General features: G+C 35.0%; 1 protein-coding gene across 1 annotated transcript; it reads left to right on the plus strand.

Moving 5' to 3' along the window:
* Positions 1-9321: 9321 nt before the first annotated feature.
* On the plus strand, positions 9322-15939 carry LOC115882348 (transcription factor Ken 1). The gene is made up of 4 exons (XM_030900371.1): positions 9322-9683; positions 13346-13680; positions 13732-14070; positions 14133-15939. Exons 2-4 carry the CDS (start codon positions 13369-13371, stop codon positions 15144-15146), a joined length of 1665 nt encoding a protein of 554 aa, XP_030756231.1. The 5' UTR covers positions 9322-9683; positions 13346-13368; the 3' UTR covers positions 15147-15939.
* Positions 15940-16242: the final 303 nt, after the last annotated feature.

The raw sequence follows: 16242 nt of genomic DNA on the forward strand, positions 1-16242 counted from the left end.
GGTGAAAGTTTGAAACACCCTCTGGAACATATTATATATATATATATATATATATATATATATATATATATATATATATATATATATATATATATATATATATATATATATATATATATATATATATATAATAGATGTATATCCTTTCTTGATTGTTTGTTTTGGTTCATCTCAATAACTTTATTTTTGTTGGAGATATTCGCTTTTGAAGACACCACTTTTAACATTTTTGATAATATTTGCATTAAAACCATGCACTGTAAAAAATTGATTGGTGAAATTTCACTCAGATTTCACTCAATACTTTCTCAATTTCTGTCCACACCCGATTGAGTGAAATGTCTACTCTACAGAACTGAGGTGAGTGCCCTCAATTCACAAGAGTGAAAAGCCACTGAGTGTTTTCACTCAATCCGAGATGAAACAGAAAGACTCGATTTTGATAATTTATTAACTTTAAAATGAGTGAACTCACTAAGTGTTGAGTTCAAGTACACCTTTATTAGAGTGACTTTTTACTCAACTTTGTATTACACTTAACTCGATTAGTACTCATATCTGAGTATTAATTTCACTCAGTATTGAAATATATTCTAAATGATTTTTTTAAAGCTATATGTAAGCTAACTTGTTATTTTAAAACAGGTGGGCAGGTGCCTTTCAAAGGTAAGTTTCAGTTTAGGACATGGTCTCGAACATATGTCCATTTCTAAAATTCACTTTTGGGAGGCATCTGTTCACTTAATAATAAAATAACAAGTTAGCTTTACATATAGCTTTAAAAAATCATTTAAAATATTTCGTTTTTAACAAACCAAATGAAAAACTGTAGAACCTTCAAAAATATTTTTATTTGTCATTTTATTTGAAAAAAACAAATAAAACCAAATATAACTTACTATTATTATAATATCAAAAATATATTTTTAACTCTTTATACAGGAACTTTTTTAAGTTAGATGTCTAGAAAAAGTTGCATCCACATCGCAAAATCCGCTTTATTAAGAGCATTCGTCAGCTCGGCCACCTTCTCGAATATTTCTAATTTCTAAACTAACTTTTAATAACGAAAATCCCTCAGGAAAATCCAGATACTTTTGCTCCTGAAAATTAAAAAAAATGTTATTCTGCCAAATGTTCCAGTTCCCAATTCATGATTGAGAGAAAGTACCTAGATTTTCGCTACGCTAATTAGTCAAAGGAAACATCAGCATTGCGGCTTTGGCGCAGTCGAATTTGAATCTATGCTATGTTTGGGCTGGTTCTGCGATGTGAAAAAAAATGTTCTTAACATAAAATATATTTATTTTACCACTCCACGCCGCCACAGTCACACTTTACATCACACTTTATACACACACTGTGGGCTTGTGACCCTGGCACCCCTTCGAAGGGACAAGACAACCTACGACTCGAACAGATAATTACAAACTGAGGAACAGGGGAATAGCTTATTCGGTATCGAAGCGCGTATGACATATGATTAGTAATGAGCGAAAATACTCTAAACTGAATTTCACTCAAATTTTTAATGTGTTAAACTATAACATGAGTTTTTAAGTTAATTTTCTATTCCATTACTCAAAGATAGGGGCTATAACTATAACATGAGCTTATTCAATCGCCATTGATTAAATAGAGAGACCATATTTGTATATATATAATAGATGTATATCCTTTCTTGATTGTTTGTTTTTTGGTTCATCTCAATAACTTTATTTTTGTTGGAGATATTCGCTTTTGAAGACACCACTTTTAACATTTTTGATAATATTTGCATTAAAACCATGCCTCTGCTTTTGGTCCTAGTCAACAGACCCAGTAAGTAGTCCCGAAGCAGGCCTGCTTGACATAAGATTTGTTTCGTTTAGTTTAATCTTCTTCTTATAGTCTGTTCACTTGCATGTACGTTCCTTAGGTGCAATTCATTACAAATTTGAAAAGCTGGCAAACGGCGGTTTCTTAACGATAAACTTACAATATGTCGATCGTCTCGATTCGAAGTTCCCATACGAAGGTTCCTGGATATCTAGCATATGAACTTGTCTAGAGGAAGCGACTGCACTGTCCTTCGTGCACATCTACATCTGTTAGCGACATAATTTTGATCTCTATCATCTTCAATTAAAGCAACTATAGCGGATACAACTTCTGGACTCTAAACCTTGCTAAGGTAACTACCCAACAGGCAATAATAAAATGATTTTTCAATAACAGTGACATTACATAAATCATAAACACTATTTTATAGGTCTATTGACTGGGTCTAAAAGCAAAGGCATGGTTTTAATATAAAAATTACTAAAAAATGTTAGTGTCTTCTCCAAAAGCGAATATATCCAAAAAAGTAAAGCTATTGAGATGAACTATCGAAAAAAGATGCACCTACATCAAATTCCTTGCTTTTTAAATATATTCCACAAAGTGTTCCCTAGTTTCACCAAAATATCATAATTTTGTGTAGAATCATATTCTGCGATGCCCAAGCTATACAGGTATGAAAAGCTGAAATTAGATCTCCATGTAAAAAAAGTGGTGGGTTCATTTCTCCAAAAAAATACCAAGAATTTTTTCAAGAAATGAACCATTAAAGTTTAGGCATTATTTATTGAACCGTTTTTTAAACCTTTGAAACCACCCTTGGGATCCACAAAAATCTCCATTTTACGAATAGTTTTTGAAATGCCTTGGCTGTTTAAATTCCAACGTTACATGTTTTCGTTTCAATATTATCATTTGATCGATTTCTAATGAAATTACTGATTTACGAAACTGATTTATACATTCAAGTTCAAACGTGTTTCTCAAAGAGGGATGAATGCGATAGGCAGAGCAAGGAGACATAGTGCTACGTAATTGACAACACTCTCATTGACAGTGTATTTATAGGATATTCCGATTAAGGTTTGTTCCCATTAAATAGGTTGTACTGCCGCGTACTGTTGCACTGTACTCGTTGACGAAATTGACGATCGTCAGTCGTTAAGCGTAGATATTAAGATCAGAAGTGAACTGATTTATCATTTAAGTTCAAGCATGCTACTCAAAGCGGGAGGAAGGCAAAAGACAGAGCAAAGGGACACCGTATTATGTAATTCACAAGTCTTTATAGGAACGTTCCGATTACGAAGGTAGCGTTCCGATTATAACATCGCAATTGGGATGCTCCGATTGACATGTGTTCCCTTTAAAGAAATTGTACTATATACTCATTCACGAAATTGACGATCATCATGCGTAGATATTAAGATCAGAAGTGAACTGATATATCATTGAAGTTCAAGCATGTTACTCAAAGAAGAAGGAACGCAAAAGACAGAGCAAGGAGACATCGTGCTATGTAATTGACAAGTCTGTATAGGAACGTTTCAATTACGAAGGTAGCGTTCCGATTATAACATCGCAATTGGGATGCTCCGATTAACATGTGTTCCCTTTAAATAAAGCGGTTGTACTGTATACTCATTCACGAAATTGACGATCGTCATGCGTAGAAACTAAGATCAGAAGTGAACTGATTTATCATTCAAGTTCAAGCATGCTACTCAAAGAGGGAGGAAGGCAAAAACAGAGCAAGGAGATACCGTGCTATGTAAATGACAAGTCTTTATAGGAACGTTCCGATTACGGAGGTAGCGTTCCGATTATAACATCGCAATTGGGATGCTCCGATTAACATTTGTTCCCTTTAAAGAGGTTGTACTGTATACTCATTCACGAAATTGATGGTTGCCATGGGTAGATATTAAGATCAGAATTGAACTAATTTATCATTTAAGTTAAAGCATGTTACTCAAAAAGGGAGTAACCCAAAAGACAGAGCAAGCAGACGCCGTGCTATGCAATTGACAAGTCTTTAGAAGAATGTTCCAATTATGGACTTATGGATAGCGTTCCGATTGTAACATCACAATCGGGATGTTCCGATTAAATAGATTAAAACTGTAATTGTCATTACACAGTTAGTTGCCAGATACAATTATGGCGAACAGCTATGTCAGATTGCAAAACGCGATAGAAAGAGAGAAAAAACGTGATTTTAAATAATGAACTATTGTTCTTTCATTTTTAAAGAAAGTGCGCGATTGTCGCGGCGTTAGTTTACAAAACTAGTTAAGTTCGCATTGTTACATGGCGGCTAGTTTTTTAGGGTTTCTGTATTAGCCGTGGGTGTATAATATACACATATGCAATAATGCGCGCACACCTGCCATCATGTAATCTTATCCTTTTACTCTCTGATCGATTGAAAAAAATCGTGTTTATTTATGAAAGAACAAAGCCCGTGTCGATTCGAAGGACACCGATTTGCATAGAAAACAGAAAATTTCCTGTATACACGCTGCAAAGGAACATTTTTAATTAAAATAATAAATAAATCTATCGGCGATAATTATGTATTCATAATAACGACGGTTACGTACATGTTTTACTTTTTAATCATCGCAAGAACCTTACTTAATATGTAGCTACATTTTACAATGAATTTTAATCAGGTATCGCCTTGTAAGACACCAACAATCTATTCATTGAATAGTTTTTTAGTGCTGTCACCGATGTTTAATTCTTTTTATCTGTGCTATGTTCGAATTATTAGTCAGAAATTGCACTTTCGATATCAGCTATCAGAAGTACCTACTTACTGTTTTATTGTCCAATAAACTTCAACACTTACTTTCTTAATCACTCTAACTTTTATTTTAAAGGAAAATTGTTTCACGATAATAAAGAAAATGTTTTATCGCCATTATTTTCTACGAGAGTCAGATTTGCAAAAACAGATTTGCGAATATTTTCAATATAATAATTCAATCAGATTTAAGGTTCAAATGTCATATGACTTAAATACAGACAGACACCTTAATATAATTATTCTGTTCTAGTGGGCCGATATTCATGATTTTTTAAGCAATGTGTAGCTACATTATTTTAGACTTTTTAGCCTATATAAATCCCCATCTGACTAATATACAAGGAAAAAAAACTTTGTTACTTGGGCGAAAGTTTAAAACACTCTAAACTATACTCGTAATTTAACAAACTAAACAATTTAAAAAGACTTACCAAGGTGCATCTGTTCTCGATAGTTTGTTTTTTGTTTCTTATACGTAAAAGGCATACTTACTATCATTTCTTGTTGACAGTTATGTACTCTAGCAGAGACGGTTTTAAGTATAGAAGTTGATCTCTACTTTGTTCAATAAAAGCAACAAATAGTCGATATGTTTCACAATTATATGTGAAACAAAGTATAAAATGTAAATATCTGCAATAAAAATAAACATATTGAGATGAGTCAAAAAACAAACAATCGAGAAAAGATGCACCTTGATGATAAAGTGGTTTTTAAATGTCTTACTTTATTAAACCACTCCACAGTGTGTTTCCAACTTTCGCCAAAATAACAACATTGTTGTTTTTCCTCGTTTAACAGACAGACGATGACTTTAATTTTTAATTTAAAAGGAGGCTGAAAAGTCAAATAATTTAGCTGCATATTGCTTAAAAAAATATAAAAATCGGCCCACTTGAACAAAATATACTGAGCTTCAAAACAAATGACAATTTTCAGGTGTCCGTTTTTCGTGCAATTCAGTGTAGAATAAAAACGTTTTAAAAATATTTTATAAATGAATTGAAAACTTCTGATTGTTTTATTTGTCTTTCCGCTGAATTTGTACGTGGGTTTCTGTAAAAATGTTATGTAATCGTTGGTAATTATTAACAAGCGATTTTGAAGCTGATATTGTAAATTACTTGCGATCCAGACACAGACGTTACGTTATAGAGAAAGTGGTAAAATATAGGTACTTTCCCTTTCTTAGTAATCTAAATCGGAGGTCTATTTCTCTTAAAAGACCAACAAGAAAATTGGAATTACTTACTAGATAGCCCATTTAAAAAAACTACTTATATTATTATTTGCTATATCACAATTAACCGGATATGTCATTCACTATTATTGGATATATTTTAAAAAATACATAAAAAAACAAAAATACTTGATAAAATGTTTTGAATGAAATTTTACGAATAGTTCTGGTGAAGCATTTTCGGAATGAATATCCATGAAGTAACAGTTAAGTCAGTTAAATTCACCATTTTATTAATAATTATCATTAAAAGAGGTCGAAATCATTAACTAATTTAACTTAACAATAGAAACCATTTTAGTTTTGATATAAATTCCTTTATAAGCGGAGAAAATAAGTTTCCTGAATTGAAATGATATTCGGTCGTAATTTTACGCTACTTTTCGTTGTGTAAAAAATTAATTCACGAAGAAAATCATATCTTTTAATAAAATAAATTTAAATACGGATTTCCTAAAAAGCAAATAACAAAAAAAAGTACAAAGTAATAATTAAATATTTTTTAAAAGCACCATAAAGACAGAAATGTGCTTTTGTACATCATAGAAATTGTATGTGATTAGATGCCCTTTATATCTTAAAGCTGTACTGGGACAATAGTCTAGTAAGGTTAGCCAAAAAAATCAGCTTTTAAAAAATCTTCCTAATCGTAATAAAAAATAATATCCTAATAAAACTAACATAGAGAGTGATTCGTGACATGAAGTCTTCAGGTACGCATTTAGAAGTCTAGATAAATATGTGTGCGCAAGGCCTTAGTCTTTGAGATATAGGGTGTGCTGGTAAGGTGGTGCAGTGTGTGGAAATAAATATCAGGATGCAAAAAGCTAATAATATATACTATGACTATGCAATGAATAAGGGGTTTATAAACAAAAAGGAAATATCAAGTAAAACCAAGATAAAAGTTTTAAAAATAATATACAGACCAATACTTATGGATACAAATCTTGGATACTAAATCAGCGTCAAAGTAGTAAGATACAAGCGATTGAAATGAAATACCTTAAAAGGGCCAGGGTGTGACACGAAAAGACAAAATAAGAAATAATGGACTAAGAGAATTGGACTATAATTACAAGAATTTCTAAAACAACGACAATTGAGTTGTTGGGGATACTTACAAAGGATGAACAACGACATTCCAGTAAAGAAATTATAGAAAGCGAGGACTCATGGTAATAGAAATAGAAAAAGACCAATAGAAACATCGAAGTACGTGGATAAGAGCAAAACAACTGCCCCAAAACAGGAAGAAATGGTCTGCATTTGTCTATGATCATAAAACATGAATAATATACAACCCAAACACCCTTATGGGTACAATGGGATTTTTCGAGATTTAGATAATAGATATTATAATCGAGATATTTACTTGGAAAAATTAAGAAAAAAACAATATTTGGTTAAATTTTGAAATCTATATCTCTACAAAGAACTGTATCTTGTGGGTTTCTTTCTTGTAAATTTAATCTACTATCTACGTTGCCATATAATGAAGATATTATGTTTTTAAATTAAAAATCAATTCAATTTTTTTCAAAAATTCCAAATTTTCAAAAAAAAATTGCGAAAAGAACCTCATAGACCGTTTCTGGAGTCGAAATATATTACCCCTAAAAACACTTACACTTATTTAAGACTCACCCTGTATATGTAGTATGTATATGTAGTACTTCCCAATTTTCTCTTATAAATTCTTAATCATAATTAGAATATACAACCCTCTTATAGGTACAATGTGATTTTTCGATTTTATATATACATATACAGGGTGTCCCAGAAATAAGTGCAAGTATTTTAACTGGTAGTATAATTCAACCCCAGAAACACGCCTATGAGGTTATTTTCGCGAAAAAATTTTTTTTGGAAATTCGGAATTTTTTGAAATTTTTTTTGGAAATTTTTTTAGTTTTTATTTAAAAAAAATAATTTCTTGATAATATGGCAACATAGGTAGTAGATTAAATTTACAAGAAAGAAAATCCAGAAAAGATCCAGTGGTGCTCAAAATTTTAGCAAAAAATCTTTTTTTTTGGAAATTTTCAATGTAAAATAACTTCGTTATTTTGGACTTATTTGAAAAACGATAAAGAGAAAATATGTTTCTTTTATCGAGATCTACCACTCCTTAAAATACTTGCACTTATTTCTGGGACACCCTGTATAGTAGTGCTCAATTTTATTCAATATTAGTTGTTACAATTATTTAATATGAGGACAAGAGCAAAACCATTGGCACAAGACAGGAAGAAATGGTCTGCATTTGTCTCCGACAATAAAACATGAATATACAACCCAGAGACACTCTTATGGGTGAAATAATGACATGCTAATATTTAAGGGCATGATTCTTGAACCTATTTTAAGAGAAAAACTTCATATGAATGTCCTACACATCTTAATTTCTGACTGTGGTAAATTTTTCTAATTTTTTTTTTCATAATAACTCTGATTGTATTAAAGATATCTTTATGAAACTTAATACACGTCTTCCATGCATCAAAATACCTTTTTTGGTGTACAGAGAATTTTATTTATTTCAACCAGTGCCGTCCATACGGGTTTTACATTGTATATTTTTGGAGAAAAAGGTGGTACACCACTGACTTCTCTTTTTAAAATTTCTTGTCTCTTGATTTTTTTCGTCCGGCGCATAGTTTTTGCTTAAAAAATTAAAGTCACTTTATTTCAGGGTCAAATCGCTGAAAATATGATGCGGTGACTGTTGTGTGGAAATCATTTCTGCATCGGCTGGAAGAAAATTAAGAAATGAAACAATTTTTTTGTATATCAAAATAAACCATTTTGAGGCATGTAAGTCGTGTATCATAAATATATACCATCAGAGATATTTGAAAAAAAAATATTAGAAAATTTTACCACCCTGTATCTAAAAGTTAAAATGTTTATGACATATATTCATATGAAGTGTTTTTCTTAGAATGAGTCCAAGAATCACCTCCTTAAATATTAGCATGTCATTAAGGAACACCCTGTGTATGTAGTAGTTCCCGGTTTTGTCTTATGAATTCGTAATTGGTAATAATTATTAGTTGTTAGAATTTGATACGAGAGAAAAATTTCGTGCGAATTATGATCGAGTATAGGCGGCGCCTTATGGTTTAATCGAGAGGATGAAGGGGACGAGGTGACTCGGGCAAAGAAGAGCCGAATAAAAGGTCTGCGATCGCGGCGCCGGATTGCGGGATTGTTATTTCATCGTATTATACAACAGCGCGAGCGGCGAGCGGCCCGCGGCCCCCCTTCTCCTAGGCTCGGTTCGTTGTGAAAGTCCGGGCGCGAGCCCCACGCCGGGCCCCGAGACGAGTCTCCTTGGCCGGCTTGGTGAAAGCAAATGAATAGCGAGCGCGCCAATGCGAAAATACCCCAGCGCGGACTCGGTTCGCGGTTCAAACTCTCCGAAATAGATCTCTCTGTCGCACATCCGCCGTCGGCAGAGCATGAAAACGCGGATCGCACGGGCAGTGAGCCGCGACCTTGGGCCTCGCAGAGAAAGAACCAGAGTGGGAGGAAGAAAAGGGAGAAATTGAGAAGGAGCCAGTCCGGTCCAGTCGAGTCGAGGGTGCGCGCCACAGGACTCGACATACTCAACGAGCGCCGCTCAGCCTCACTTTTACTTTCATTGGTCGCGCGAAGGACTCAGCCAGCCAACCGCAGCGGCTCTGTGCAGTGCGTTCGTGGTGCGAGCATGGCTCGGTGTTGCTCTCGGGACTGTTCCGGTGGTGTTCCCAGTGGCTGCGGCTGCTCCCTGGACCGAGCTCGCCTCCTGGATTAGCATTTGATCGGGTAAGTGTCGCGCCGACCACCTGTTCCTGCTGCGAATCCCGCTCGCGCACGCCTTGGCGCGCCTCGTGCTCTTACGTAACCCGACTCGCGTTTCTACAAGTTGCGTCACGGACACTATAGAAACCGCGCACCGCTGCTGCTACTTCTTCTCTCGCCTTTTTCTGATAATTGCACCAAATATTCTCGCAGTTTCACTTTTTCATCAATATTTCCTCTGACATCTTTTCACCTTCACCAAGACTACCCTTAGCCACTTTTTTACCAATAATCCCTCGTAATCCACCCCCTCACTCTTCCACAGCGTCTCATTATTTTACCTCACCGTTAAGTCTACCCTCAGCCTCTTTGCTTATTGATAGTTTCATACAATCCACTAAACTCTGTTACCGCCATTTTTTTTCTTTCTCTGCTATGCCATAATCGTATTGTTCATTGATATTTTTTCATAATTGCCATATTAACAAATCCTTTGTCACCTTTTTCACATCCTCTTCGTCCTTTATGGGCCATTACCTAATTAACAATTCCTCATAAATCACTAACTGCATTAACAAACCCTTCATCCCAACAAGTAATTATAACCTCGGCAGTTTTTCTTTTTTCTTAATAACCATTCCCCATAATTTACTTTATGTTTCCCCGCCTTCTCTAGCTAATTTTACTATTTCTCTTCCTCTCACTCTTCCTTTGCTTTCCAGTCAAGTCATATCTACTAATTTCACTTTGAATGTGGTAGACAATGAATCAGTATTAATATTAAAAGAATTTCGGACTAATATTATCATTTTTTTTTAACTTACACAACGTTTCGGTCCGTATCTCTGACCGTTATCAAGTGAAAAACTGTAAAATTCTTTTAATATCAGTACTAATTTCACTATTTTCTTATCTTGGAAATATCATCTATTTGTCCTAATATAGATATAGAGAATATTGTAAAATATTACTATATTTTATATCTTGTTCTATCTAACATAATTTTTTATCCGATTATCTAAATTATCTGAAATAATTTTTGGCCTACTTTTATGTATTGCTGCCCACTGTATCGGCTAATACCTGTTGCATTTTACTTTTTCTTTTTCCAAATAAAATATCAACCCCTTTAGAATTACTACAACTTTTATTAGAGTAATAATATGTTGTTTGGTGGTTCAAAAGTGGAAAAGAGAGCCACTGGTATTGAACCAAGGCTTCGCACTCACTTGCAAGAGCTTCGTTCTACTTTTACTTTTTTGAACTAATTTTGCAACATTAATTCTTTCTGCTAATTCAATAATTGTATTTTTTATATAATTAACGTTACGACACGGCGTGTATTTTCATTTTAACTTTTATTTTCGCCGCTAATTTAAAAAATTACAAAACCTGCCGCTATTCTTCGCCTTTGGTAACCTTATATACTATTCCTTTTTCAACTACGGCTGCTCTATTTAGGAAACATTAATATTGTTATAAATTCCGATTTAAGACACTTTTACTTTTTAGCTAAGCCGCGGAAAAAAAGAAATATATCTATCTAGCTTTCTGTTTAACACACAAATTCAAATGTAGCTACGACCTTCTACCAAAGCACTTTTACTTTTTAGGAAATACAGAACTGTTTTACTTTCGACAAACTTAAACGGTGACATAATAGTTCGTTCTGTTTAGCACAAGCAAATGACTGATATTTATTAGAACAATTTAAGACTTCAGAAAATCCCTAAACCAAAACGAAAGTCATTTTCATTTTGCTGTGCATTAAAAAAATATTTAAGTGTACACTCTCTGACATAATTATGATTCCCCGACGACAAGAAAACAGCAGATTTTCAAGAGATTCGCATTCCAAGTTAACTAGAAAAGTAATTTGATATACAATTAGTTTTTGCATATGAGCGGTTTAAAACGAATTTGTTTAAACAACGCCAAGGTCAGAATGAAAAAAAGGAACGCGTATCATTGTACAATAAAACAAAGTGAAAAACTACAGAAATTATGTAATATTTATTGAATAGAATTTACCAGCGACTGACGTTTTCCATAAACAATAGAGTATCTGTGATTGGTTTTACACACGACAAACATCTGGAAATGCTCGTTAAGATTAATATACCATACGATTGAAAAAAAAACAGCGTCACGGTAGTGTTTGATTTGGAAAACAGTACACCTTAAAATCAAATTTAGAATTAAAAATAAGACAATGTATCTAATAGAATCATCACATATAAAGAGTCTGGCTTAATTTTCTTTTTGGACACTAAAGATGGCGATGATTAGCTTTTTAGACACACTCTGTATGTTGATCTAAATATCTGTAAAGGCAGCTCGCAGCACGATCTTGTATTAATAAATAGCGCTAGGCAAACGGAAGATGAATGAGAAAATGAGGACAGTGAAACGTGACGTAACAGTATTTCCTAATGCCTTAAATTTTCTTTTAAAATCTTCACATCTCGCTGAAAGCTCGAATTGAGAAAAAAATTACTGTAATATAATGAAATTGTAAAACTGACACGCATAACTACCTATTAAAAATCGTTTATAAAATATAATGCAATATAGAGAGCTTTTTCATACAGATATAGGAATTATGATAGTTTATTTGAGAATACCTGTCAATATGTACAATATAAAATTGTTTGGGGATACCCCATATATGGAAAAAATGTTTAAACGATATTGATTAACCTTCAAATATATTGTATTAAGACTATCTTGATAATTTTTTTTATATTTAAATTGTATTTTTTGAGGTACGTTATGCATCTTCCTTAGAATATATTGTGATAAGTATGTCAAAATATTATAAACCCATTTTTATGTGAACTAAATTCAGGTTTGGCATCTCACTGCACATTTCGAAATAAAAGTAAAAACATAGATTAGATTTTACACAACAGTTAGAAAAACTAGAATGTATTAACGGCGAACTGGGTCACTATTTTCTTTTTGTTATTTTTTTCTCTTTGCCGAGAAACCTGTGGAAATATCGAAATAAACGCAAATTTGATATTTAATCGGAGCTATTTTTCATTCTCTTCGCGTCCAATCGATCAAACGAAATTTATTTGGAACGTTTCGAATGCAATCAGAAAATTGATAATTCATTTTATGCTATTGATTTTTGTTTCCTTGTCCCGCTCTTTATTGTTAGCCTTCAAGTTCTTTTTCAAACGTCGAAACATGTTTTAGGGTATTTTTTATCGCAAATATACAGGGTGTCCCAGAAATGAGTGCAAGTGTTTTAACTGGTAGTATAGTTCAACCCCAGAAACACGCCTCTGAGGTTTTCTTCACGAAAAAAAAAAATTGAAAAATCGGATTTTTTTAAAAAAATTTTGGAATTTTTTTTAGTTTTTAGTTAAAAAACATAATTTCTTAATAATATGGCAACATAGGTATTAGATTAAATTTACAAGAAAGAAAATCCAGAACAGATCCAGCGGTTTAGCAAAAAATATTTTTTTTGGAAGAGAACCGAACTTTTTTAAGGGGTGGAGAAAAAGGTGGTTATTTCTGGGACATCCTGCATACGTAATTAAATTGGTAGATAATTAACAATTAAAGGGCGATATTCAAATCAAATGTATTTAGAAAAAGTATCACATATTTTGATATCAGTTTAAAGAAAATTAAATGAATGATTGTAATTTTTAAGTTGTTGAACATTTCAGGTAGTCCTACAACGAAAATCGCCATGTACTCAGAGGAACAAGATTCGCACGGGCTCTTGACATTGCACTACGGCAAACATCATGCTACTATAGTGGACGAGATCAAGACTTGCTTCACGTCAGAGAACTATGCTGACATGACGTTTGTATGCGATGACAAGACAACATTAAGCGCCCACAAGCTCGTCATAGCCACGGCGAGTCCTTTGGTCAGGAGAATATTAGGGGAGAGCATTCATGCCAACAATCCGACACAAGTACTTCTGCCGGGTATCAAAAGTTGCCATCTCAGACACCTGCTGGACTTCCTGTACAATGGACAGGCCTGTATCAAAGTAAGAAACACCTTCTTTTCCGTCAAAAAAAGTTAAGTTTTACGTTTTCAGTCTAGTGAACTTGAGAGCATCCAAGAGCTTTTCGAGCTGTTCCAAATCCAGTCGGACGTTTGGCAGTCTTCGAGTTCTGAAGAGGCCAAAAGTCAGTCTGATGACGGCGGAGGCAGCTGGGAGAGAGAAAACGAAACGGGTGACCCTGTGGCGATCAAAAGAGAGACCGATGATGAGGAAAAGGAAGAGGGAGAGATCAAAGACGACGAGGACGATCCGAACGAAGACGCCTCTTCGCAGGACCAGAACCACGGCTCTCCCAATCCTGTCAATTTGTCGATAACCACGAAAAATTCGGACATCAACGAGCCGGCGCCAGATCAAGACACCAATTCAGAGGTAACTCGCAAATATGAAATATTTCAAGATATATATACAGTTCCGTATTCCATTAATTTCAGAGAGGGGAACAAAAAAACTCGGACGCCCTAAAAATCGGACAGACGTCGGTGAAGATCGCGCCTAAAGTCCACGAGCTGTCCCAGTTCCACCACCATCGAATGAAACGCAAGCACGTTTACATGGAGCCTATCGACCTGAAGCACCAAGAGGATTACTCCCAAATAAAACCTCCCATACCTGACTCCAAGCTGATCACTCTAGTCCAGAGTCCGGACAACTACGTGGTGACGCCCCATCGAAAACGACGTCCAGGTTTCCACAATTCGCCAGCCCAAAACCCACCATTTGTACCCTTCTCGCCATCGTACATAGACGACTCTAGCCACCACACTCATCGCTATAAAAATTTGCCGCCGCTACTAGCAGCTCACCATCCCTTATCCCTATCGGCGCCGCCATTCCTCGTAGACAGGACTCACACGCCGACGCCTGGCACTCACCCAGACACCTCTTCGGCTCCCGATAACGTGTTAGTGAAGTACCGGCCTCCCAGTGCGGACCAGGGGCTCGTTTCGGAGACTTACCCAGCCTTCGAGCACACTTGGGGTCCCTGGTCGCTGTGTCAGACCCAAGTGAACCCTCCTTCGGGAGGCGACGAGTCTCGGGAACCCCCGCCCAGCTTTGCGGGAGGGGAAGATGGACCAGAGACATCCCAGCAGGCGACGGGCAGTAAAGCGCCCTTGCCCGCCGTCCAAGTTCGTGAGTATCGTTGTGAGTACTGTGGCAAGCAGTTCGGGATGTCGTGGAATTTGAAGACTCACCTGCGAGTGCACACGGGGGAAAAGCCGTTCGCGTGTAGACTATGCGTCGCTATGTTCAAACAGAAAGCTCACTTACTAAAACACTTGTGTTCCGTGCATCGGAACGTGATTTCCTCGAGCGACGGCAGCTCTGGACGCTTCAATTGCTGTTTCTGTCCTTTGTCGTTCGAATCGCTGCCGGAGCTGATCAGGCACTTGTCGGGTCCCCACAATAACTTGCTTCTGAGCAAAAACATGCACGAGCTCAAGTAGCGTCCATATACCTTTTACATTCCGTCTGCGATGCTGTCGTAAAACGAATATATCTGAGAACGACGCATCGCACGTTGTGATATGCTAACAGATCAGTGCCTTTTGAGTATCTCGCACTCGCTAACTGTTCGAAACAAATTTATATGTATTTCTAATAGGGATTAAATACAACCGATGTGTTCAATTTTTGACTTTACGTACCTAAAACTACGCGTGGTGTGTATGACAAGTGCTTTCAAATTCGGCTGGTCCGACTTATTGAACATTATGTTTACTTATTAGATTCTCATTTGATAACCGTCCACTGTTATATACATCACAAGTGGATCATTTATAATACACTAACTAAAAGCGCCAAAGGATTAAACACATTACTACATACGCATTACGAATCGGTGATAATTTATTTAGAATCAGAGCCAATCCGGACGGAGCGTTTTTAGTTGCTGTATGTGAAAAATTTGTATATAACATGCTTATAGTTTTTACTACAAAACTGGAACGTACGAACGTATATTTTTTTTAATATACACACCAAAGAAATAAATTTTAAGAATTACAATAATAAATCTATCTAACTTATGCATCTTTCTTTCCTTTTGGCGAGCTCCTAACTTACTTAACGACAACCAGACAAATCGCTGCACTTTGAAAAAAAAAATTATTCGCAACGCACGGCAACGTAGCCAACAAAAGTGGTACAAATGTGGTAACTTAATATTTTTTTTAGTTTTTGTAAATAACTTAGCTTGTATATAGTGTAATTAAATGACAATAAAGTTATATTTTTTTCCGCAATTTTATTAAAAACCCTCTACCTAATGCCCTCCAAGACTTTTATTTATAAACGCTACTCCTAATATACCACCCTTTCTAAGTACAAATTCCCTTAAGAAATAAATACAATGACACCCAAATCGTCTAAATTTAATTATATTTTTTTTTTAAATAAAAAAAAATCTCATATCCCCACGATATTTAAGGTCAGCTAAAGAAAAATATATAAAAAAAATAAATTACAATGCCAAGCAATTCCGAATTATTTCTTGTCCAGTATATTGCTTAAGAACTTTAGGAATAAACAGTGACATCTAGC

The sequence above is a fragment of the Sitophilus oryzae genome, unplaced genomic scaffold, assembly GCF_002938485.1.
Source record: "Sitophilus oryzae breed Bouriz unplaced genomic scaffold, Soryzae_2.0 scaffold_177_pilon_pilon, whole genome shotgun sequence".
NCBI lineage: Eukaryota > Metazoa > Arthropoda > Insecta > Coleoptera > Curculionidae > Sitophilus > Sitophilus oryzae.

Coding starts and splice junctions, on each gene's coding strand:
- LOC115882348 (XM_030900371.1), top strand. CDS start 13,369: ATGTACTCAGAGGAACAAGATTCGCACGGGCTCTTGACATTGCACTAC. Junction 13,681..13,731: donor ATGGACAGGCCTGTATCAAA/GTAAGAAACACC, acceptor TTACGTTTTCAG/TCTAGTGAACTTGAGAGCAT. Junction 14,071..14,132: donor ATCAAGACACCAATTCAGAG/GTAACTCGCAAA, acceptor CATTAATTTCAG/AGAGGGGAACAAAAAAACTC.